Here is a 26,153-nt window from a genome sequence, read left to right as displayed (position 1 = left end):
TCTGAAATTCTTTGAACTTTTCAAATGTTTCAGACTTATGTTTCATTAAGTAGATATACCCATATCTGCTTAAATCATCTGTGAAGGTGAGAAAATAACGATATCCGCCACGAGCCTCAACATTCATCGGACCACATACATCTGTATGTATGATTTCCAACAAATCTGTTGCTCTCTCCATAGTTCCGGAGAACGGCATTTTAGTCATCTTGCCCATGAGGCACGGTTCGCAAGTACCAAGTGATTCATAATCAAGTGGTTCCAAAAGTCCATCAGTATGGATTTTCTTCATGCGCTTTACACCGATATGACCTAAACGGTAGTGCCACAAATAAGTTGCACTATCATTATCAACTCAGCATCTTTTGGCTTCAATATTATGAATATGTGTATCACTACTATCGAGATTCAACAAAAATAGACCACTCTTCAAGGGTGCATGACCATAAAAGATATTACTCATATAAATAGAACAAGCATTATTCTCTGATTTAAATGAATAACCGTCTCGCATCAAACAAGATCCAGATATAATGTTCATGCTTAACGCTGGCACCAAATAACAATTATTTAGGTCTAAAACTAATCCCGAAGGTAGATGTAGAGGTAGCGTGCCGACCGCGATCACATCGACTTTGGAACCATTTCCCACGCGCATTGTCACCTCGTCCTTAGCCAATCTTCGCTTAATCCGTAGCCCCTGTTTCGAGTTGCAAATATTAGCAACAGAACCAGTATCAAATACCCAGGTGCTACTGCGAGCATTAGTAAGGTACACATCAATAACATGTATATCACATATACCTTTGTTCACCTTGCCATCCTTCTTATCCGCCAAATACTTGGGGCAGTTCCGCTTCCAGTGACCAGTCTGCTTGCAGTAGAAGCACTCAGTCTCAGGCTTAGGTCCAGACTTGGGTTTCTTCTCCTGAACAGCAACTTGCTTGCTGTTCTTCTTGAAGTTCCCCTTCTTCTTCCCTTTGCCCTTTTTCTTGAAACTGGTGGTCTTATTGACCATCAACACTTGATGCTCCTTTTTTATTTCTACCTCCGCATCCTTTAGCATTGCGAAGAGCTCGGGAATCGTCTTATCCATCCCTTGCATGTTATAGTTCATCACGAAGCTCTTGTAGCTTGGTGGCAGTGATTGGAGAATTCTGTCAATGACGCTATCATCCGGAAGATTAACTCCCAGTTGAATCAAGTGATTATTATACCCAGACATTTTGAGTATATGCTCACTGACAGAACTATTCTCCTCCATCTTGCAGCTATAGAACTTATTGGAGACTTCATATCTCTCAATCCGGGCATTTGCTTGAAATATTAACTTCAACTCCTGGAACATCTCATATGCTCCATGACGTTCAAAACGTCGTTGAAGTCCCGGTTCTAAGCCGTAAAGCATGGCACATTGAACTATCGAGTAGTCATCAGCTTCGCTCTGCCAGACGTTCATAACATTTTTCAACTTAGTTTTCTCTAGGAACATATATAAAACATAGGGAAGCAACAACGCGAGCTATTGATCTACAACATAGATATGCTAATACTACCAGGACTAAGTTCACGATAAATTAAAGTTCAATTAATCATATTACTTAAGAACTCCCACTTAGATAGACATCCCTCTAATCCTCTAAGTGATCACGTGATCCAAATCAACTAAACCATGTCCGATCATCACGTGAGATGGAGTAGTTTCAATGGTGAACATCACTATGTTGATCATATCTACTATATGATTCACGCTCGACCTTTCGGTCTCCGTGTCCCGAGGCCATATCTGTTATATGCTAGGCTCGTCAAGTTTAACCTGAGTATTCCGCGTGTGCAACTGTTTTGCACCCGTTGTATTTGAACGTAGAGCCTATCACACCCGATCATCACGTGGTGTCTCAGCACGAAGAACTTTCGCAACGGTGCATACTCAGGGGGAACACTTATACTTTGATAATTTAGTGAGAGATCATCTTAAAATGCTACCGTCAATCAAAGCAAGATAAGATGCATAAAAGATAAACATCACATGCAATCAATATAAGTGATATGATATGGCCATCATCATCTTGTGCTTGTGATCTCCATCTCCGAAGCACCGTCATGATCACCATCGTCACTGGCGCGACACCTTGATCTCCATCGTAGCATCGTTGTCGTCTCGCCAATCTTATGCTTCTATGACTATCGCTGCCGCTTAGTGATAAAGTAAAGCATTACAGGGCGATTGCATTGCATACAATAAAGCGACAACCATATGGCTCCTGCCAGTTGCTGATAACTCGGTTACAAAACATGATCATCTCATACAATAAAATTTAGCATCATGTCTTGACCATATCACATCACAACATGCCCTGCAAAAACAAGTTAGACGTCCTCTACTGTGTTGTTGCAAATTTTACGTGGCTGCTACGGGCTTAGCAAGAACCGTTCTTACCTACCCATCAAAACCACAACGATAGTTCGTCAAGTTAGTGCTGTTTTAACCTTCTCAAGGACCGGGCGTAGCCACACTCGGTTCAACTAAAGTTGGAGAAACTGACACCCGCCAGTCACCTGTGTGCAAAGCACGTCGGTAGAACCAGTCTCGCATAAGCGTACGCGTAATGTCGGTCCGGGCCGCTTCATCCAACAATACCGCCGAACCAAAGTATGACATGCTGGTAAGCAGTATGACTTTATCGCCCACAACTCACTTGTGTTCTACTCGTGCATATGACATCTACGCATAAAACCAGGCTCGGATGCCACTGTTGGGGAACGTAGTAATTTCAAAAAAAATCCTACGCACATGCAAGATCATGGTGATGCATAGCAACGAGAGGGGAGAGTGTTTTCCACGTACCCTCCTAGACCGAAAGCGGAAGCGTTAGCACAACGCGGTTGATGTAGTCGTACGTCTTCACGATCCGACCGATCAAGTACCGAACGCACGGCACCTCCGAGTTCAGCACACGTTCAGCCCGATGACGCCCCACGAACTCCGATCCAGCCGACTGTTGAGGGAGAGTCTCGTCAGCACGACGGCGTGGTGACGATGATGATGTTCTACCGATGCAGGGCTTCGCCTAAGCACCGCTACAGTATTATCGAGGTGGACTATGGTGGAGGGGGCATCGCACACGGCTAAAAGATCAACAGATCAATTGTTGTGTCTTTGGGGTGCCCCCTGCCCCCGTATATAAAGGAGCAAGGGGGGAGAGGCGGCCGGCCAGGAGAGGGGCGCGCCAGGAGGAGTCCTACTCCCACCGGGAGTAGGACTCCCTCCCTTCCTTGTTGGATTAGGAGAAGGGGGGAAAGAGGAGGAGGAGAAGAAGGAAAGGCCCCCCCTCCTTGTCCAATTCGGACTAGAGGGGGAGGGGCGCACGGCCTGCCGTGGCCGCCCCTCCTCTTCTCCACTAAGGCCCATATAGGCCCATTAATCCCCCGGGGGGGTCCGGTAACCCCCGGTACTCCGGTATATATCTGATAACCCCCGGAACCATTCCGGTGTCCGAATATAGTCGTCCAATATATCAATCTTCATGTCTCGACCATTTCGAGACTCCTCGTTATGTCCGTGATCACATCCGGGACTCCGAACAACCTTCGGTACATCAAAACATATAAACTCATAACATAACTGTCATCGAAACTTTAAGCGTGCGGACCCTACGGGTTCGAGAACTATGTAGACATGACCGAGACACGTCTTTGGTCAATAACCAATAGCGGAACCTGGATGCTCATATTGGCTCCCACAAATTCTACGAAGATCTTTATCGATCAGACCGCATAACAACATACGTTGTTCCCTTTGTCATCGGTATGTTACTTGCCCGAGATTCGATCCTCGGTATCTCAATACCTAGTTCAATCTCGTTACCGGCAAGTCTCTTTACTCATTCCATAATACATCATCCCACAACTAACTCATTAGTTGCAATGCTTGCAAGGTTTAAGTGATGTGCATTACCGAGAGGGCCCAGAGATACCTCTCCGACAATCGGAGTGAAAAATCCTAATCTCGAAATACGCCAACCCAACAAGTCCTTCGGAGACACCTGTAGAGCACCTTTATAATCACCCAGTTACGTTGTGACGTTTGGTAGCGCAGAAAGTGTTCCTCCGGTAAACGGGAGTTGCATAATCTCATAGTTATAGGAACATGTATAAGTCATGAAGAAAGCAATAGCAACATACTAAACGATCGAGTGCTAAGCTAACGGAATGGGTCAAGTCAATCACATCATTCTCCTAATGATGTGATCTCGTTAATCAAATGACAACTCATGTCTATGGCTAGGAAACATAACCATCTTTGATCAACGAGCTAGTCAAGTAGAGGCATACTAGTGACACTCTGTTTGTCTATGGATTCACACAAGTATTATGTTTCCGGTTAATGCAATTCTAGCATGAATAATAAACATTTATCATGATATAAGGAAATACATAATAACTTTATTATTGCCTCTAGGGCATATTTCCTTCAGGGAAACCCTAGCCGCCGCCTTGCAAGCATTGTAACTAATGAGTTAGTTGCGAGATGATGTATTATGGAACGAGTAAAGAGACTTACCGGTAACGAGATTGAACTAGGTATTGAGATACCGACGATCGAATCTCGGGTAAGTAACATACCGATGACAAAGGGAACAACGTATGTTGTTATGCGGCTTGACCGATAAAGATCTTCGTAGAATATGTGGGAGCCAATATGAGCATCCAGGTTCTGCTATTGGTTATTGACTGGAGACATGTCTCGGTCATGTCTACATAGTTCTCGAACCCGTAGGGTCCGCACGCTTAAAGTTTCGATGACGGTTATGTTATGAGTTTATGAGTTTTGATGTACCGAAGGTTGTTCGGAGTCCCGGATATGATCACGGACATGACGAGGAGTCTCGAAATGGTCGAGACATAAAGATTGATATATTGGAAGCCTATATTTGGATATCGGAATTGTTCCGGGTGAAATCGGGATTTTACCGGAGTACCGGGGGTTACTGGAACCGCCCCGGGGGCTTATTGGGCCTACATGGGCCTTAGTGGAAATAGAGGGCAACAAGGGAAGTGTGGGGCGCGCCCCCAAGGCCCAAACCGAATTGGTTTAGGGCAAAGGGGGCCGGCCCCCTCTTTCCTTCTCCTCCTCTCCCTTTCCTTCCCCCTCTCCTACTCCTACTAGGAATAGTGTTTCCACGTACCCTCGTAGACCGAAAGCGGAAGCGTTAGCACAACGTGGTTGATGTAGTCGTACGTCTTCACGATTCGACCGATCAAGTACCGAACGCACGGCACCTCCGAGTTCAGCACACGTTCAGCCCGATGACGTCCCTCGAACTCCGATCCAGCCGAGTGTTGAGGGAGAGTTTCGTCAGCACGACGGCGTGGTGACGATGATGATGTTCTACCGACGCAGGGCTTCGCCTAAGCACTGCTACAGTATTATCGAGGTGGACTACGGTGGAGGGGGGCACCGCACACGGCTAAAAGATCAAACGATCAATTGTTGTGTCTCTAGGGTGCCCCCTGCCCCCGTATATAAAGGAGCGAGGGGGGGAGGTGCGGCCGGCCAGGAGGGGCGCGCCAGGTGGAGTCCTACTCCCTAGGACTCCCTCCCTTTTCCTAGTTGGATTAGGAGTGGAGGGGGAAAGAGGAGGGAGAAAGGAAGGAAAGGGGGGGCGCCGCCCCCCTCTCCTTGTCCTATTCGGACTAGGGGGAGGGGCGCGCGGCCCTGCCCTGACCGCCTCTCCTCTTCTCCACAAAGGCCCACTATGGCCCATTAAGCCCCCGGGGGGTTCCGGTAACCCCTCGGTACTCCGGTAAAATCCCGATTTCACCCGGAACACTTCCGATATCAAAATATAGGCTTCCAATATATCAATCTTTATGTCTCGACCATTTCGAGACTCCTCGTCATGTCCATGATCATATGCGGGACTCCGAACAACCTTCGGTACATCAAAACTCATAAACTCATAACATAACCGTCATCGAAACATTAAGTGTGCGGACCCTACGGGTTCGAGAACTATGTAGACATGACCGAGAAATGTCTCCGGTCAATAACCAATAGCGGAACCTGGATGCTCATATTGGCTCCCACATATTCCACGAAGATCTTTATCGGTCAGACCGCATAACAACATACGTTGTTCCCTTTGTCATCGGTATGTTACTTGCCCGAGATTCGATCCTCGGTATCTCAATACCTAGTTCAATCTCGTTACCGGCAAGTCTCTTTACTCATTCCATAATACATCATCCCACAACTAACTCATTAGTTGCAATGCTTGCAAGGTTTAAGTGATGTGCATTACCGAGAGGGCCCAGAGATACCTCTCCGACAATCGGAGTGAAAAATCCTAATCTCGAAATACGCCAACCCAACAAGTACCTTCGGAGACACCTGTAGAGCACCTTTATAATCACCCAGTTACGTTGTGACGTTTGGTAGCGCAGAAAGTGTTCCTCCGGTAAACGGGAGTTGCATAATCTCATAGTTATAGGAACATGTATAAGTCATGAAGAAAGCAATAGCAACATACTAAACGATCGAGTGCTAAGCTAACGGAATGGGTCAAGTCAATCACATCATTCTCCTAATGATGTGATCTCGTTAATCAAATGACAACTCATGTCTATGGCTAGGAAACATAACCATCTTTGATCAACGAGCTAGTCAAGTAGAGGCATACTAGTGACACTCTGTTTGTCTATGGATTCACACAAGTATTATGTTTCCGGTTAATGCAATTCTAGCATGAATAATAAACATTTATCATGATATAAGGAAATACATAATAACTTTATTATTGCCTCTAGGGCATATTTCCTTCAGGGAAACCCTAGCCGCCGCCGGAGCTCGCTGGCGAGCAAAGCCCAGCCGGCAGAGGCGGCGGCGGGGCCTCCTCTCCTCTCTGAGCGGTGGTGGGCAGCGCGGGACGACCACGTCGTTTCGGGGCACGATAGCGCTGGTGGTTGTTGCCCCGGCGTGGAGGGCCGCGTGGTGTGGCCGGCGGGGATGTGCTCGCGGTGGCGGAGGCAGCGCGTGCTCAAATCGAGTCGGGTGGCTCTCCCTCGACAGGCGGCGCGGGGTGGCTGGCCACGACCTGGCGTGGTCGTGGCGTTGGGAATGGACCGCGGCAGCGCGCGGTGGGCTGCTGCAGGGGTGCGGTGGCCCCTCGGTGGATGGGCGCTATGTGGCCCTCTTTGGCGGCAGGATGCGGACAAGCCGACAGCCCTTGCCGGTGGAAGGGTGGCTGCTATTCCCCCGCATGGAGCTGGCTGGAGGCCGTGATGGGGCGTTAGGGGTGACGTGTGGGGAGGTTGCAGGAGGGATGAGTGGTCTCTCTACCCGTCACCGACGCGGCGGGCGTCGGTCCGGACATGCTCCTCTCCTCTCCTCGTTTCCCCTGCCTAGCGCCTCCGAGCTCCCGATTGAGTTGTTCGGGGCAGTCTGGTCACCGGCGGCTCTGCTGATCCTTGGGTTTTGCCGGTCGGTTCCAAGTCCGTTCCTTTGTTGGTTTCTAGAGCGTCGGGATGCAGGGCGGCGGCCTTGGTGGCGGGAGCGGCGTGCTCGTGGGCGGAGCTCGCGGCTCAGGTGCAGGCTAGTCACTATGGCCGTGTGGGCGGCATGGCAGTTGGTGCTTGTCGATCGGTGGCTGTGATGTGGCATTTGTCCCCGGGATTGGCCGCAACCTATTCAGAGTTGGAGTGTGTTTACCGGGGTGAATACCCTGCCTGGCTTTCCCGGGCCGACGGAGGTGTCGTCCGTGGACATCGTTATCTTCTTGAAGGCTCCGTCGTGGTTACTCCATATCCTCCAAGGTGCCCCAGATGAAAATTGTGATCCTCCGGATCGGGTGGTGGCGGTACTCCGGTGGCGTAATCTTCTTGAAATCATCGCCTTGGGCCTCATAGATCGACGACGTGCGGCTTGGTCTCTTCTCGGTGGCTTGTTCCCGCTTGAGTGCTCCCTCGATTTCCTAGTGAGGCTTAGTGTGTATATGTTGTTTACTTGGACTTGTTGTGGGAGTGTTAGCTGCTTCTTAGCATCTTTGTATCTTGCCTTGGGTGCGTGTGGTGTTGTATCACTCGTTGCAAGTTGGTTGTTGTTTTATATATAAAGCGGGGTGAAAGCCTTTTCTTGGTAAGGTTGAATAAGGTCTAGAGTCATTGGAAGACGTGTGAAGATGTGTCTCTAGCAGATCTCGACCCATGTTGAACTTCAATGGATCTGCTTGGATCCAGTCTTCATTTTTACGCAATGCTTGTAGTCGTCACTAGTTGGTCAACCTCCATGTAATTATTGTTAGGCCAGTGATAGGCGCCAGTTGGCCGGTCAAATTTTGGACGATCGCACCACACGCGTACGATCTGCCTAGTTACTAGTTATAGCCGCACGATATTCTCTCTCTTCCATCTGCTTCGTTCAAAAAACAGAAAGGAAAGCCATGGCACCTGCCCACCGCGTCCATGTCGTGATCCTCCGAGATGTCAGCCAGCTCGGCGGCCGTCCTCGCAACACACGTCCTCGCCAGTTCCAGCAAGGACACCCCCCCCCCCCAATAGCAAAACGCCGCCGTCTTGTAGTATGCCCAACGTCTCTGTCGATGCACTAGTCGTCGTCGTCGTCGTAGGACGTCCGTCGCAACACCACCGTGCCCCTGGCCACAGCTCTCAGCATCATCGCTCCACACCAGGTTGAAGCTTTTTCTCACGTCGGTTGAAGCTTGTTTCCAACCGTCGACACCGATTGTAGCAAAACTCAACACCAGTGGTAACACGGCATGACACAAGTTTAGCAAAATTGGATGCCAGTTGCGGCTCCTTCGTAGGTTGCAGCCGTGTGCCGTTGCCGGCCACAAGTTCGCCGTTGTTGGTTGCAACAGTCAGTCTGACGGTCGTCGCTTTTGTTCTTGTCAGTCATAGCTTTTTCATAGTGTGGTTTGCAGCTTTCTGGTAGCAGAAAAGGTGATGCGGTCGTAGCAAAAACCAACTGTGGTTTCAACTTGCTTATTTGCAGCAAAAACCAACTGTGGTTCCAGCTCTGGCTTCGGCCAGTTGCAGCAAGTCCACTCGCCGGTGTTGCAACCTTCGCCGTGGTCATCCATGCAGAGACTTGTCGGCACAAAGTCCCGGCACCTCTGTTGCAGGAGCATCTGTGCACCACGGTGTGGAGATCGAAAGGAGAAAAAAAAAAGCGCAATGGGGCGTCTTGCAGGAGCGCTTTCAAAGGTAGGAGACGATGCGCTTTAGCAAACAAGTGATACGATCGAACGAGTCTCACGCGGCCGCCCGGCCGAAGTTTCAGCCGGTCAGCTGCTTCTGGTGCTGCAGATGCAGATGAAGCTTTTGGTGCTCTTTATACTGCAGATGCAGATGATATATACTCCCTCCGTCTCGAATGAGATGACTTAGATTTGTCCATACCTAGATAAATCTAAGACAAATAACTTAGCGTCTCGAATGAGATGACTTAGATTTGTCCAGACAGATATACATCCATACCTAGATAAATCTAAGACAAATAATTTGGGACGGAGGTAACAGACCGGAAGTTAAAAAACACACTTGAATGAATCCCAATTCAACCTTTCCCGCATGACAACAACAATAGGTAGCTTACAACAACTCAAATTCAGGCAGACATTTGCCATGTTCTACCATTAGGGCAGACAAGTTGCTAAATTGAACCATAGACACAGAGTCAGTTCAGACAACAGCGACGCAGGAGTTCCTGGGGAAAAAACAAGGTTCAGTACACGAGTCATCATTGCGATTTAGGATAACATCTCGACGTCGTTTGATAGAGGAATTGCGGTTGTATCGTCTCAGACTTCTAAAGCATAATATGTAGCTGACCCGCACCCATCATTCAATGGATCTGGAAATAGAACAGGAGAGCTTCAGAAATCATGCAAATGACAATGGAATTACTACAAGCTAATTGCATATGATACGAAACTCACAGCTTCTTTGAGGTGCCCCGGAGCAAATAGTCGCGCCAAATTCAGATTTAACCGCGACTGCCTCAGGCATGTGATTGATTGGTTGCTAATCAGAGTCTTCATAGACACTCTCGTCGTCATCAAGATCATCAAAGGAGCGAATGTCCAGCTGATAGCGGAGGATACCGCCAATGCCACCAAATCCTCTACAGAACTGTGAGCCCTCTTGAGACTTATTGGTAACAAATTCAAGGGTGCAGCCAAACTTTTTGTATTCATTAGCAAACCATTCCAAAAGTGAGGTCTTCTCCTGGACTTCTAACTCAGCATTGGTAGATGGATCACGGAAGTTGCTCTGGTCGGCTTCACCTTCTTTGTTCAGATGCTTTATGATAATTTCCCCAGTTGCACTGTGCTTAAGCACAAACCGATTGACATCAAGGTTTTCCCACACCATCAAAGTTTCAACAGCACCCATTTCAAGAGCCTTCAGGGTGTCATCAACTCCAAAGACATACTTCCCAGTATCCTGACTAATCTCTTCAAAGTACTTCCCGATCAACTTCTTCTCTTGTATGAACTTCACATTTGCTAGAATTTCAGCTGATAACTCAATGGCCTGGTTGAAACCGCTCTCGCCACCATAAGAAACATCAACCACATTAAGTATTTTGCACTGAAGGCGCTGATCAAACATGTCAGATTGGCTCAGTTCTGTTTTAAAATCAGCAGAACCAGCCAATATTAGTCCCGCAACATTAGGCTGGCTGGTAGCTGGGTTGATGAAGAACTGAGTAGCAAGTTCAGCTGTTTTCCGAACATAATTGTGACGCTTCTCCATCCGAAGGCGAGCAAAACGCAGAGCAGATTGCCCTCCTCTTCCATGCTTCTTGGGGAGATCCACACTGAATTTGTGAAGCACTTCACGAGTATTGCCACTAAGTGTGCCAAAAAGTGTTCCATTACCATCCATAATGATGAAGCCAAACTTGTCATCGGATTCCAAGAGCTCACTCAAGGCTTCAGTGTGGAATTTGTTGTCACAAAGGTACAAGGACGCATTGATGGGCTTGAATGGCTCAAAATCAATTGTGACCTTCTTTTCCTTGCCATCGTCAGTAACAATTGTTCCAGTGTAAAGAACTAGTCCATTTGGGGGAACCCTGTTATACAGCTTCAGCCTCTGCTGAGCTGAGGTGATGGCTCCCAAAACAGATTGACGATTGACTCTACTCTTTATGTTTGAAGCAGTACCATATTCATCACCCAACATCTTTGTCACACGCGAGACTTGATCACGTGGAGGCATAATCAGAGAGATCATGCTTGTGCCATTGCCTCTAGCAGACTCGAGTCCCTTGATCAGCTTCTTGATCTTCCACATCTCAATATTCTTGTCGGTTTCATGACTATCAGACATCTTGACAAAAGTCGGGTGCTCAGTTCACCTGCAGAATACAGAAGCTACCAAGTGTAAGAAACAAACAGAGTGATGTAAGTGATGGAGTCTTGACTTCAGATTTTGCATGGAAAAAAAAAGCGAGGCATTCAATGGAATACGACAATGTATGTCAACCTATTCCAGTAGCTGCACAGTCACTTTACTTAAACACTGAAAGAAAACATGTGATCTGCATTAACTGAAAAAAAATGGCAGGTAGCGAAGTGGATAACCACATAAGCTCTACAATTTAATCGAAAATCCAGCAACGGTAAAAATACCATGTATGAGTCGACCGATTCGGAAATAACCCAGGAATCACGTGAAAGCGAGGCATTCAATGCAATACGACAACGTATGTCAACCTATTCCAGTAGCTGCACAGTCACTTTACTTAAACACTGAAAGAATTAAATCCAACATGCGATCTACGTTACCTGAAAAAAATGGCAGGTAGCGAAGTGGATAACCACATAAGCTCTACAATTTAATAGCCAATGCCAGCAACGGTAAAAATACCATGTATGAGTTGACCGATTCGGAAATAACCCAGGAATCACGTGATAATTTCTTTCGAACAAAAAAAAACAAAGCGAGCTCTGCGTATCTCAAGTGAGAAACGTTACAACTTACAAAAAGCAGGAAGCGCATGGCCTTCAAGGTCCTCAGAATTGATTCTAAACATACGCTACGTGGCAATCACATGCACACCACCATGCAACGTTCGGCTTCGAAAAACCTCCAAACAGCTCAAGATCCAGAAGATCTAGAACTGCAGGCTACTTCTTACTACTACACAGCACTAACGAATAGTGTGTGCTCAAGCATAGGAAATACGATAGACAAAGCCTCCAACATAGACATGGAACTATACCACTGTGAGTCAATTCTAATCTAGAAGTGGTGCTTCTCATCGAACATAGCCTCAAATCTAGCCAGCATCCAGGCAAAATAATACTTAAGCAATGTAAATATAGCAACATAGACATAGAGCTGTACCACTGTGAGTCAATTTTAATCTAGAAGTGGTGCTTCTCATCGAACATAGCCTCAAATCTAGCCAGCATCCGGGAAAAATAATACTTCAGCAATGTAAATATTTGAACCGATGAGGCACAAACCGATGAGAATATGCGTATGCAAAGGGAGACGAGGCACAAGATCGGGCGCCACCAATCCGCAGCGGCAGAAACGCAAGAAACAAAAACCCTAATAAGCAACTAATCCGACCAGATCTCTAAGCGCGGTAGAGCTAAGAACAACGCCGCGGCGAAACGGAAGCCTGGCCGAATCTAAGCCCGGACCCGGCTGCAGGGGAGCGGATCTAGGGTTCTAGGCGGCGTGGCGGCGAGCGGCGCACGCCGCCGCGCCCCAAATCTAAGTCCAGGTTTTTGGGTTCAAGTAATCCGACCGTGGGTGGATGACTGGACGGCATACCTCAGGAGCAGATGTCGGGGGTTGCGAACGGGGCGGAGGCGACGAGGTGGGACGGCGACGGCGGCGGTGGCGGCGGCGGGCGGAGGGGGCTGTGTGTGGGAAGGGGGGCGTCGGCGTTGACGCTAAAGCCACGGCACAGTACAGCGGCGATGGACTCCAGGACGGATTTTAGAGCGCTGGGTCGGGTCGGATTGGAGCTTTGGGTAGGGCCAGGGACACAGTAGCAGACCGGGCCAGGCCGGGCCGGGCTCGGGGAGAGGGGCTCGGGTCAGGCGACACCGGTGAGAGCAACTACAAATTGTGTAGCCATTCGTTACTCAAAAAAAAGATTGGGTCGCCATTCTTCCTTTCACCTCTCTCGTTTTTTTTTCGAAAAACTTTCAATCTATTTTATTTTTTTTGCAAACTCAATCTATTCATCTTCAAACATGGTAGTACAACGAATTCGAGAAATAATAAAAATTACATCCAGATCCGTAGACCACCTAGCGACGACTACAAGCACTGAAGCGAACCGAAGACGCGCCGCCGTCATCGCTCCTCCCTCGCTGGAGCAGGGCAAACCTTGCGTCGCCATTCTTCCTTTCACCTCTCTCGTTTATAAGCTAAAACCCTACTCCAACTCCTGTTTCATCTTGGGGTCCCTCCATCCACACCGTCTTTCTCCCAAATGTGTAGGGGGCAACTATAACGGCTCTCCATTCCTTCATGAATCCTATTGGCCGATATATGTTATTGTCGACCGTTGTCCACCGACAACCGCCGTTTCTTGTCGCTGTCTGCCACCTCCCGCCATCGCTTGTCATGGTTCACCATCAATGAGTTCTTATTTTGTCTTTTCATGTGAAAATGGAAGAAGAATAAATGTGGGAAGGGGGGAGGTTTTGGAGGATATCATTGTAATGCCACTAAAAAAAGTAGACACTATTTTGGGAGCCTCCCTCCCCCCAAATAGTGTTGAGGGTGGAGGAGAGAATTTTTGGGGCTATGGCTAGAGTTGCTACGAGTCAAATGACTCAATGTTGTTTACTCGTTACAATGTGTATCTATATGGAATGGGATGGAATAAAAAAAATGTTACTGGTGTAGTCGTATTTGTATCCAAGTATTATCCACTTTGCATAAAATATGGCCTTGAGAATATAATTAAGGTATGATTTGAGAAAGCTAGATTACTTAAACAGATCAAAACCACCTTACCGTTAAAAGTGACCCCGATTGCAAACTGTGGGTTAACGATTCCTGCCGACTCTTTGGGGCGGCGAGGTTAGGGTTTCTCACCGTGCGTAGGCAACGGCGAGATTTGGTGTCAGATTTTTCGGATCGATTCAATGATTCAATGACAATGACTGTGGTTCTAAAGCGTTGGTCATTAGGAGCAAGTGCATGAAGACTTCCCTACTATCGTCGACAAGGTTAGGGCGACTCTTAGTATGAGAGCGGCGACAACGGCGATTCATAGACCTCGATGTAACTTTTGTTATGTTTGAGGCGCTTTGTAAAAAAACTAGCATTATAGTTTTTCAAAAAAAAAACTTGCATCATAGTCTTTCAACCAAAAAAACTTGCATTATAGTTTTCCCTACATTTTTACATGCTCAGACTAAGACAAAACTTGAGAAAAACATAACTGCGCTTGCACGTACAGTATCCAACAGAAAGGGCTCATGCATTTGGTGCTTACATACCAGTTCACTGGAAAAGTTCCTGCCATTACCATGTATAATATCAGATCAATAGATCATATTATCCAGCTAAAATCCACATTTGGTACTCATGCTGAAGGCAACAAGAACAGCACACATCGACTGACGGAATGGAACCTCTGCTATTAGATTTAGCATCTACAAAGATGCCTTACACCATCTATGATCCGACAGCATTTCCATACGCTGGGTTAAGAAATGTCGTATATCTAACATGGACTACCGGCAAAAAATTCTCAAAATACGCAGGTACAGATAACAAGTAATGAATCATTCTATCACTGCTACTTTCTCTAATTCACCTCCAGGTGTCTCCTGAAACAGCTTTCAGCGCCAACTAGCAAGACATCCAGGCAAACATGTCGTGGAGAAAAGGAACGTGCAAGACCAATCGATCGGCAAAGCTTCCAAAGAGGGTCTTCTCGTAGTTCTCGGACTATCCAGGAGGAAGATATAGGATGAAGTTTGCTACCTCAACCTGACTCAAAACTTTAGAAAACCGTGGTCATCTGCTACTGAGACCGCCTGTTTGTGTCCGGGTTACATGGGAGATGCGTGATGAAGGGATCAATGGGGCTTCCTCGTCAACAGCTGCAGCTTCTGTTGCCAGACTTCCAACTGCCACACCTCCAACAATAGTTTCATCAATACTGTCAATGGAACTGTCGGGTTTGTATATGTTGACAACCTTCTTTTCCTGAAAGAGGAAAAGGAACGTATCAGAAACTGAAAGCAGCCATTTCGTGACCGGAATGGCAGCAGAACACTTATATAATGCAACTTGACATCCCCGAGAGACAAACTCTAAAACTAGTATCCGTGGATTAATAAGATGTTTGTGACCAGATGAGAACCGGAGTGGCATACGCTACAAATTGGAGCCATATGTTCTATCAACTTTAGTGGAAGCTAAGCGAAGAAACAGCATGCCAGGCGTGTCTGACACTAAGATGGTCGCTGCCAGGTGCACAGATGATTGTAAAAGTTTGTTAGATGATAGAACAAGGATAAGCTCAAGAAATAGGAGATAAAAATGGCATGTACTAAATGGTGAGAAAACATAGGAATAAGAATAGTCATCTCTGGTCCACAGCCTCATATGTCCTGTCTGACAACACGATACACATCGGCAGGGCAAAACAATTGAATTTTTGTACTAGAGGTGTCATACGCAACAACGAATAAAATAGGGAGAAGGAAAGAATATGGAAAAAAAATATGAAAAATGCAACAATAATGCCCTCTGAAGTAGTGATACATCAAAGGCTTCTCTTGATGACATTGTACAATGGACGACCTAAAAAAGCTAAAGAAAATTAAATATTGAAATACAGTGTGATATGTACACTAACCTTGGTAGCTCTATCAGCAGTGTTATCAATTGGAAGTTGAATTGCTGTCACATCTTTCATCTTCAAATAATTGTACATGACAACGCCAGAGAGCGCTACACATTAAATTACTACAAGTTAAGAGTTTGTTCACAAAATATATATTCAAAACAGGCATACCAACTTATTATTACAAGATCCATTTGCAAATTATATCTGGACGGAAACTGAATGCATGATAATTACCAACGGCATATCCAATTATGTTGAGGCTTGTAATAGTAGATTCAGGAAAGATAATGGTCGAGAGGGCAATAAGTATCCAGTCCTTTAGAACTCCTGCAACTCTGACAGTGACTGCTCCTGTTCTTCCAATAACTAGGAATATGGATATGTTTAATGCAAATGCAGCAAGTGCATTCGAGAAAAATATCCAATAATTGAACTGAATTGGAGAGATGTCCATTTCTGGCTTTTCCAGTAAATACCATGGACCAAATAGGAAGATGAAACTGCATGAAAGAATAATACATTAGATAAATTGCATCTAGAATAAATGTGGAAGACTAAAGCATTCTGGAGACATACAGAACATGCAATATTTAGTTATATTACAGAACAAATGCATAATAATAACCTCAAATGGAAATGATAAAGGCTGCAAAGGAATGTCAACGAAAGATATGCTCACAGCATGTTTTAAAAAGAAACAGCATTGAGCTAGTCATTAGTATTGGCAAACTCTGCTTGTTTTACACAACATATATAGCTTATGGAAAAGTGCATATGGTTTGGTTTCTAGTAATACAAAGAAGCTCTTCTGGAATAAACTGAGAGCGTTCATACTTAATTAAATCATTATGAGCAAATGATATTCTAAAGCATGAAAAGGAATGACACTCATAAGTCATAACAATCATGAGAAGTCAAATGTTTCTAGATGCATATGTACTTCACAAAGTATAGGATTTCAGCTAACTAGGCTTACGACAAATTTGACTCGACACTCAACTAGACTAAAATGGGCCATGCTAAGCAACAGCCAACGGGTTGTAGATGGCTAAACAGAATTTATGGTTCATGCTTAAAAACCAAATATTCCTTGTAAAGTACATTTGACAATAATCTCATGGATATTAATCTAGTACCGAACATTGTAAGTAGAGCACATAGTAACGAAAGTGCTCTTTTGATCCCGAGCTCGTATGCTCCCGCATGAACAGTAAAATCGAAAAAAATAGTAAAAAATTCAAAAAAATCTATTTTTTTTTGTGATAAACATTGATGAATGATCTAACTGCACACAAAATTTCAGTTCGAAATGACATTCGTGGAGGTCTGGGCAAAAATAACAAAATCGATGCTCCAAAATGCTTCCAACAATAGTTTTTTTGGACCATCGATTTTATTTTTTTTGCCCAGACTTCCACGAATGTCATTTTGACCTGAAATTTTGCATGCAGTTAGAAAATTTATCAATGTTCATCACAAAAAAAATTCAGATTTTTTTGAATTTTTTTTACTATTTTTTTGGATTTTACTGTTCATGCGGGAGCATATGAGCTCGGGATCAAATACTCCAAGTAACGAGTAAAATAGTCATCCAATATAACTTAAGCCCTTCAATATATGCATATGATTCTTTGGTTAACATATAGGCAACATATGTTAATTGTTATGAACCTAAATTCACCATAGAACATGAAGACTTCAGTAATATGACCAATCAAATATAGCAAGTTAATTAATTTTGACAGCTCATTTGAACTGAGTCCTGGAGAAAAGTAGCCAGCAGATGTTTGTTAGTAACAACCTCATATAAGAGTCCTAGCGTCATATAAAAAAGTCCTAGCGAAAGTTGTCATGAACAGATAAACCTACCATAAATGGGCTTGTTGCATAATGCATATGTACATCTACCAGAAACATTACATGATTACAGAGTTTGAACATACGCCTAATAGGATTATATATGTTTTTTGATATGCCTTTTGGGAACTACTGATTCGGTTCATATCCATACTAAAACCAATAACAATAGAGTGTTCTAGTTTGTTTTTACACACATATTACAAACATAGTTGTGTGGCCTCAATCTCATGTCAAGTTGTCATCTCTATTCCTTAAGTCGGCATCCCTATCCAATCATCTATCAAGCATTAAGAGCATTTTAAGTCACTGGCTCGTTAGTATCACTCAAAAGAATTTACGAAAATGCCAGTCATCATTTTTTCAAGTATCCTGTTACATAGAAATGACAATTCACATATTTTTGTACAAGGATTCTTCAAGAGAGAATATAATAAGCAAGCAAGTATTCAAAATTTTAGATAAAGTATCCGGTACCTGCAAGGCGCTATGTAATACAGGCTTGTAATAGGATTCAGGGTTAATCCCTTTTTTTGGAGGAGGACCTGTGTCAGGACCAGCCTGAGGGCTTCCGCAACAATGCCAGTTACTTGGTATAATGTTCCTATCACATTAAAATGAATCTCCCCATATGATGAAACTACAACACCAACACTGACCAGCACCATGTTCAAGAAAAGGTCCCGCCTTAATTTGTCAGTACCACATAGAACGGCCATTATAAATGTTGCCACAGGCACTGCAATTCGAATTAATTCAAATCAGTACCATATCATAACAATAATATAAGGAAGGTGCGCAGTAAACTCACTCAAAGCCTTGAGCATTTGAATGAAGGCCACTGAAATGTATAGGTATGCTGTATTTCCGAACCTGTAAAACAAAAACAAAAATCAATAAAGTTTCGCATGAATAGTATGTGAGGGAGAGACATGCTGCGAAACCTGAGTTAAGACAACTCTAAAGAAAAGTAACAAACTGCCATTCAGTGGATAATAAGTACTATATGGAGCTTGAGAATGGAAACTGGTAAATTAACTAAGTTATAATTGGTATAGAATTAAGTCAAAGGCTTAAAGCCTGTGTAGAAAGCACTCCTTTGTCCATACAGCAACCCATGTCAACTAAGATTGCTATTGCATTAAGCAATTTCACATAATAAGGAAGTTGCATCATCCAATTCCAAGCAACAGGTATATCAGGCAAATAGGGCAATAAGACAGTCCAACACAAAGAACATCGCAGCACCTGCTAGGTGTGCAAACAACTTCAACACAAACACATAATCATTTCAAGGCAAACAATTCGGTTGATACAAACACCAATGTTGCAAGCATGCATTTGTGCAATATTAATAGTCAAAATTAGTTTAAGATGCTTCACCATTTTAGGCATATATGCATTCACATACTACATGCCTGCATAGGCTTGCCTTTGCATGTAGGGATATTGTAAAGAAGCCTAGAGAAATAAAAAGAGATGGAATAGAATTTCATATTGTCTTCAATTAGCTTACCAAAGACTTGACGCAAAGAAGGCACTAATGGGAATTACAGATGTGGCATATCTGCATCAGGGAGGACACAAATTACTAATATTCAGCTTTATACAATGAAGGAACAAAAAAGAATCATCAGCTTTATATGATGAAGGAAGAAAAATGATTGCTCAGCTTTATCAATGAAGGAAGAAAAATGAATGCTCAGCTTTATACAATGAAGGAAGAAAAATGAATGCTCAGCTTTATGCAATGAAGGAACAAAAATGAATGCTCTTACATTTGGAAAGTCATCTTGACAGGTGCAACAACCTGGATAACCAAAATACAAGTGACTCCATTAGCTCATCTAGGAAAAACCAAATGACATCACTAGAAAAATTAACGATTCAATTAAAGCTAGTAGCCCAAGCTTTGCATATGTGAGAATATTATTGATTTACAAGTCGTTCTGTTGAAGCAGGCCCACCATTATTCGCTAAATAAGAGATGTGGTAGTATTATACAAGGATAATCGAAGGCTCTAACAGGGAAGTGGCATGGAGAAGCATACCTTGAAAACACGGACTAGGAAGAATGCCACGACTCCGGAAAATGACATGTGAATCATTGTGAGAGTGATAGGAAAGGGGAATTTGAAGTACTTGGGAGATAGTACCCACTGTAAAAATAAACAATAGTTTTAAAAGCCACATACATAAGAAAGCACGTAATACCGAAAAAGACTAAAGAATACAATGCTTTGGATCTGCACTATTAGCATGCGAATAGAAGATTCCTCAAATTGGTCAACCCTTGGAGCTACATTATACTACAGATTACTGAAAGTGTCATGTAGCAAAACCTTGATCCACCTACCAACCACAGAAACCCCTACAGTCTACAGAGCATGAGTGGCATTGTAACAGACCGTGCACCAAATCAGCAAGTACAGGCAATCAAAATACTAGAGCTAGTACTAAACTTGATCCGCACTACACCTGAAACCGTCGACGGGAAACAAAATACTAGTACTATGTGAACGAAATCGTGAACATGACGAATGTTAGTTCACCGTGACGTCACTTGCTCCACTCCACCGCATAGTGGGACTGGGCACACACAAATATTTCCGAGTGGCGAAACCGGCGCTAGAAGGGGACGTACTTTGTTGAAGAGGATGACCCCCGACGAGAGGCAGATGTAGATGAGCAGGTAGAGGTAGGTGAGCAGGAGCTGCCTGCTGATCATCATCGCCGTGCGCGCCGCGGCGGCGCCCTCGCCCCAGCGCGCGGGGTGGATGCGGCGCCTCGCGTCCTTCAGGGGGCGGGGCGGTGCGGGGTCGCTCTCCCGCGCGCAATGGCGGCGGCCGCGGCCGGTGCGCCGGCGAGGAGACCGCGGCGGAGGCGTGGCGGGGGCGGGAGCGCGATCTGCCGCCGCTCGCGGTGCGGTGTGGAGATTGGGAAGGAGGTCGGGGAGAGGGGTGGAAATGGGATGCTTTGGAGAACTCGGTGGGTTTTCTGCAAAAGGTGAGTGAGCGGAATGCCAGCAGTGGAGCGGGGCCTCGCTGCTTTTTTATGGGGTGGTTTTCGCTTATTTTATTGAAACGAGGGAACGCGAAAAAAAAGGCAATTTTCTTATTTTTATTAAAACGAGGCGGAATCTTTGGGTGCAAGCGTGGCAGCGAAGTCTGGAAGCAGCTCGGTCTCTTGGAGCTCATTAACAAAGCATCCTGTTATGACCGATCAGGCTCAGTCATGAGTCAACTGCTATCCCAGAGCTTATAGTTTTTTTTAAGATCTAGCATCGCTCGCATTCATAGATAATAGCAGAAAGCAACGGAAAATACCAAGGTGGTGAAGGCCCTAGGACCACCAGAGGATCCAAAAGATCAAAGAAAAAAAGAAAAAGAAAAACGGCAGCCGTAATAGCTGCAGCACAACACTCCATGCAAATCATACTAGGCAGCGCAGCTCTGCCTAGTTTCCCTGAGCTTATAGTTGTTGCTTCTTGATATGTTTAGGGGCAACATCATCAATTGACAAAGGGCGAGACCGTTCAGCCAACTCGAAGAACAACTACTTCTATCAGAGCTTTGCCCACAAATTTCATGCGAGCAACAAGCACTAAAATTAAGAGGAAGAACTAAGATCAAAAATGGAGAAAGCCTATGCACGGTTCTTGAAAGTCAATGTCGATGCTTCGTCCCAAGAGGAGGAATTGGCTGGGCTACTGGAGCAATACTCAGATTTGAATAGGGTAGTTTATAGTTGCTGCAACTTGGTTCATCCCCAAGTTGATTAACAAAACGAGGCGGAATCTTTTGGGTGCAAGCGTGTCAGTGAAGTCTGGAAACAGTTGGGTCTCTTGGAGTTCATTAACAAAGCAAACCTGCTATGACCGATCAGGCTCAAGTTAACATGAGTCAAAAACAATGCAGAGTCAACTGCTTGCTGACAGTGCGGAGAAGAAACTCGGGCATTTTTTGGTTCACAGGATTTTTGTATGGATTTCAAATGATAGGAATTTTGTAGGGAAAAATTGTTTGAAGTCATTTGATTCGTAGAAATGGATTCCTATTTCTATGTAGGGTACAAATCAATTCTTCTCATTTCAAAGAAAAAAAATATTAACCTTCACTCAATGAAAAAAAATCATATCCTATGCACTAAATCACATTTTTTATAGGAAGTGAGATACTTGTCATCTCGCTTTCTATGATTCTTGGTATGTTTGAGGGCAGCGTTGTCAATTGAGGAAGAGCGAGACCGTTCAGCCGGCGGGAAGAACAACAACTTCTATCGAAGCTTTAGACACAAACTTCATGCGAGCAACAATCATTTAGATTAAGAGGAAGAAGTAAGATCAACAATGAAGAAAGCCTATGCACGGGGTCCTGAAAGTCAATGTCGATGCTCCGTTCCACGAGGAATAGGCTGGGGCTGGTGGAGCGTTACTCAAAGACGCATGGGGCAGTTTATAACTGCCGCAACTTGGTTCATCCTACATGTCTCTAATGTTTTTACTGCGGAAGCCATTGCACTTTGGAATGGACTGAGTTTGGTCGCACATATTGGGTGCTCAAAGGTTGAAGCTGAATCAAATAGCTTGATGGTTATTGATGTTGTCAAAAAACAATCTCAGTCAGGCTGCAACTATTGTGGATGTTCTCAACTAGTAGTTCAAGAGTTTGAACAGTTTCACGTCTCTGCATTTAACCGAGAGGCAAACCAGGTGGCAGATGCCTTAGCTAAAGAAGCTTTTATGTCAAAGAGCTTCTCTGTCTGAAAAAATGACACGATTGATTTCATTGCATCTCTTATTGTACATGACATTGTGGTTCTTGCGCAAAATGTTTACTATGTGCTAGTAGTCAATGTGCCACATGAGCCAGGCACCGCGGGTTCGAGTCAATAGGACTTGCAACGAACTACTTAAAGAAGAATTAGGAATCACTGGTACGCGTCGGTCCTAAACAAACGGTTTTTAACCCCTTTCCGCGACGGCATTTGAAACCGTCGCCAAGTGAGTGTGGGCGATAGGGGGTTCCTTCCCACACAACCCAGAAACCGTCGGGGATAGGGCCCCTACAGTACTCCTACTCGTTTCTGCTCGCATTGCCATCGCAGTCGGTATTCTGTGGTGCTACGTTTACGATGTGCGGCCCATCACAAACGGTTCACTATTATAGAACGTGTATGATGCGCGACCCATCACAAACGGTTCACCGTTAAGAAGATTAGCTAATCGTCGTACGAGTGTCGGACAGGATTACGAAACGTCGGACCATCGTAACATCGTTGTACACGACAACTATCGCACACGCTATTCTGTGGTGCAACGTTTACGGTGCATACTGTTGGAAATATGCCCTAGAGGCAATAATAAATGGTTATTATTATATTTCTTTGTTCATGGTAATTGTCTATTATTCATGCTATAATTGTATTGTCCGGAAATCGTAATACATGTGTGAATACATAGACCACAAAGTGTCCCTAGTAAGCCTCTAGTTGACTAGCTCGTTGATCAACAGATAGTCATGGTTTCCTGACTATGGACATTGGATGTCATTGATAACGGGATCACATCATTAGGAGAATGATGTGATGGACAAGACCCAATCCTAAGCATAGCATAAAAGGTCGTGTAGTTTCGTTTGCTAGAGCTTTTCCAATGTCAAGTATCTTTTCCTTAGACCATGAGATCGTGCAACTCCCGGATACCGTAGGAGTGCTTTGGGTGTGCCAAACGTCACAACGTAACTGGGTGACTATAAAGGGGCACTACGGGTATCTCCGAAAGTGTCTGTTGGGTTGGCACGGATCGAGACTGGGATTTGTCACTCCGTGTGACGGAGAGGTATCTCTGGGCCCACTCGGTAATGCATCATCATAATGAGCTCAATGTGACTAAGGCGTTAGTCACGGGATCATGCATTGCGGTACGAGTAAAGAGACTTGCCGGTAACGAGATTGAACAAGGTATTGGGATACCGACGATCGAATCTCGGGCAAGTAACATACCGTTTGACAAAGGGAATTGCATACGGATTGATTGAATCCTCGACACCGTGGTTCATCCGATGAGATCATCGTGGAACATGTGGGAGCCAACATGGGTATCCAGATCCCGCTGTTGGTTATTGACCGGAGAGGCGTCTCGGTCATGTCTGCATGTCTCCCGAACCCGTAGGGTCTACACACTTAAGGTCCGGTGACGCTAGGGTTGTAGAGATATATGTATGCGGAAACCCGAAAGTTGTTCGAAGTCCCGGATGAGATCCCGAACGTCACGAGAGGTTCCGGAATGGTCCGGAGGTGAAGAATTATATATAGGAAGTCCAGTTTCGGCCACCGGGAAAGTTTCGGGGGTTACCGGTATTGTACCGGGACCACCGGAAGGGTCCCGGGGGTCCACCGGGTGGGGCCACCTATCCCGGAGGGCCCCGTGGGCTGAAAGTGGAAGGGAACCAGCCCTTAGTGGGCTGGGGCGCCCCCCTTGGGCCTCCCCCCATGCGCCTAGGGTTGGGAACCCTAGGGGGGAGTTCCCCCTTGCCTTGGGGGGCAAGGCAACCCCTTCCCCCTTGTGGCCGCCGCCCCCCCTTGAGATCTCATCTCTTGGGGCCGGCGCCCCCCAGGGGGCCTATATAAAGGGGGGGAGGGAGGGCAGCAGACAACAGCCTTGGGCTCCTCCCTCCTCCCCTGCAACACCTCTCTCTCTCTCGCAGAAGCTCGGCGTAGCCCTGCGGAGACCCGCTACATCCACCACCACGCCGTCGTGCTGCTGGATCTCCATCAACCTCTCCTTCCCCCTTGCTGGATCAAGAAGGAGGAGACGTCGCTGCACCGTACGTGTGTTGAACGCGGAGGTGCCGTCCGTTCGGCACTCGGTCATCGATGATTTGGATCACGGCGAGTACGACTCCGTCATCCACGTTCATTGGAACGCTTCCGCTCGCGATCTACAAGGGTATGTAGATGCACTCCCTTCCCCTCGTTGCTAGTATACTCCATAGATGCATCTTGGTGAACGTAGGAAAATTTTAAAATTATGCTACGATTCCCAACAGTGGCATCATGAGCCAGGTCTATGCGTAGTTACTATGCACGAGTAGAACACAAAGCAGTTGTGGGCGTTGAGTTTGCCAATTCTTCTTGCCGCTACTAGTCGTTTCTTGTTTCGGCGGCATTGTAGGATGAAGCGGCCCGGACCGACCTTACACGTACGCTTACGTGAGACAGGTTCCACCGACTGACATGCACCAGTTGCATAAGGTGGCTAGCGGGTGTCTGTCTCTCCTACTTTAGTCGGAACGGATTCGATGAAAAGGGTCCTTATGAAGGGTAAATAGAAATTGGCAAATCACGTTGTGGTCATACGTAGGTAAGAAAACGTTCTTGCTAGAAACCTACAAACCACGTAAAAAAAAACTTGCAACAACAATTAGAGGACGTCTAACTTGTTTTTGCAGCAAGTGCTATGTGATGTGATATGGCCAGAAGATGTGATGAATGATATATGTGATGTATGAGATTGATCATATTCTTGTAATAGGAATCACGACTTGCATGTCGATGAGTATGACAACCGGCAGGAGCCATAGGAGTTGTCTTTATTATTTTGCATGACCTGCGTGTCATTGAATAACGCCATGTAATTTACTTTACTTTGTTGCTAAACGCGTTAGCCATACAAGTAGAAGTAATCGTTGGCGTGACGACTTCATGAAGACACAATGATGGAGATCATGATGATGGAGATCATGGTGTCATGCCGGTGACAAAGATGATCATGGTGCCCCGAAGATGGAGATCAAAGGAGCATGATGATATTGGCCATATCATGTCACTATTTGATTGCATGTGATGTTTATCATATTTTGCATCTTATTTGCTTAGAACGACGGTAGTAAGTAAGATGATCCCTTATAATAATTTCAAGAAAGTGTTCACCCTAACTGTGCACCGTTGCGAAGGTTCGTTGTTTCGAAGCACCACGTGATGATCGGGTGTGATAGATTCTAACGTTCGAATACAACGGGTGTTGACGAGCCTAGCATGTACAGACATGGCCTCGGAACACACGCAATACACTTAGGTTGACTTGACTAGCCTAGCATGTACAGACATGGCCTCGGAACACGGAGGACCGAAAGGTCGAGCATGAGTCGTATAGAAGATACGATCAACATGGAGATGTTCACCGATCTTGACTAGTCCGTCTCACGTGATGATCGGACACGGCCTAGTTGACTCGGATCATGTTTCACTTAGATGACTAGAGGGATGTCTATCTGAGTGGGAGTTCATTAAATAATTTGATTATATGAACTTAATTATCATGAACTTAGTCTAAAATCTTTACACTATGTATTGTAGATCAAATGGCCCACGTTGTCCTCAATTTCAACGCGTTCCTAGAGAAAACCAAGCTGAAAGATGATGGCAGCAA

General features: G+C 45.3%; 2 protein-coding genes across 3 annotated transcripts; both read right to left on the bottom strand.

Moving 5' to 3' along the window:
• Nucleotides 1-9,548: 9,548 nt before the first annotated feature.
• Nucleotides 9,549-13,081, bottom strand: LOC109741566 (eukaryotic peptide chain release factor subunit 1-3). Of its 2 annotated transcripts, none has more exons than XM_020300651.4 (3): nucleotides 12,817-13,081; nucleotides 9,960-11,386; nucleotides 9,549-9,874 (listed from the first exon to the last, which is right to left on the bottom strand). In XM_020300651.4, the coding sequence occupies exon 2, from the start codon at nucleotides 11,356-11,358 to the stop codon at nucleotides 10,045-10,047; it is 1,314 nt and encodes a 437-aa protein (XP_020156240.1). In that variant the 5' UTR covers nucleotides 11,359-11,386; nucleotides 12,817-13,081; the 3' UTR covers nucleotides 9,549-9,874; nucleotides 9,960-10,044. The 2 variants fall into 2 exon arrangements, with proteins under 2 accessions (XP_020156240.1, XP_073352211.1); XM_073496110.1 differs by having other exon boundaries at nucleotides 9,960-11,402; nucleotides 12,817-12,963.
• A 1,426-nt stretch (nucleotides 13,082-14,507) lies between these two features.
• Nucleotides 14,508-20,685, bottom strand: LOC109741567 (probable sugar phosphate/phosphate translocator At1g48230). The gene is made up of 9 exons (XM_020300652.4): nucleotides 20,367-20,685; nucleotides 19,774-19,881; nucleotides 19,501-19,532; nucleotides 19,239-19,289; nucleotides 18,534-18,595; nucleotides 18,200-18,461; nucleotides 16,100-16,365; nucleotides 15,875-15,969; nucleotides 14,508-15,219 (listed from the first exon to the last, which is right to left on the bottom strand). Exons 1-9 carry the CDS (start codon nucleotides 20,451-20,453, stop codon nucleotides 15,028-15,030), a joined length of 1,155 nt encoding a protein of 384 aa, XP_020156241.1. The 5' UTR covers nucleotides 20,454-20,685; the 3' UTR covers nucleotides 14,508-15,027.
• Between the last annotated feature and the right edge of the window lie 5,468 nt (nucleotides 20,686-26,153).

This window comes from Aegilops tauschii, chromosome 4 (assembly GCF_002575655.3).
Source record: "Aegilops tauschii subsp. strangulata cultivar AL8/78 chromosome 4, Aet v6.0, whole genome shotgun sequence".
Classification (NCBI taxonomy): Eukaryota; Viridiplantae; Streptophyta; class Magnoliopsida; order Poales; family Poaceae; genus Aegilops; species Aegilops tauschii.
This window is presented reverse-complemented; position numbering and strand designations above follow the sequence as displayed.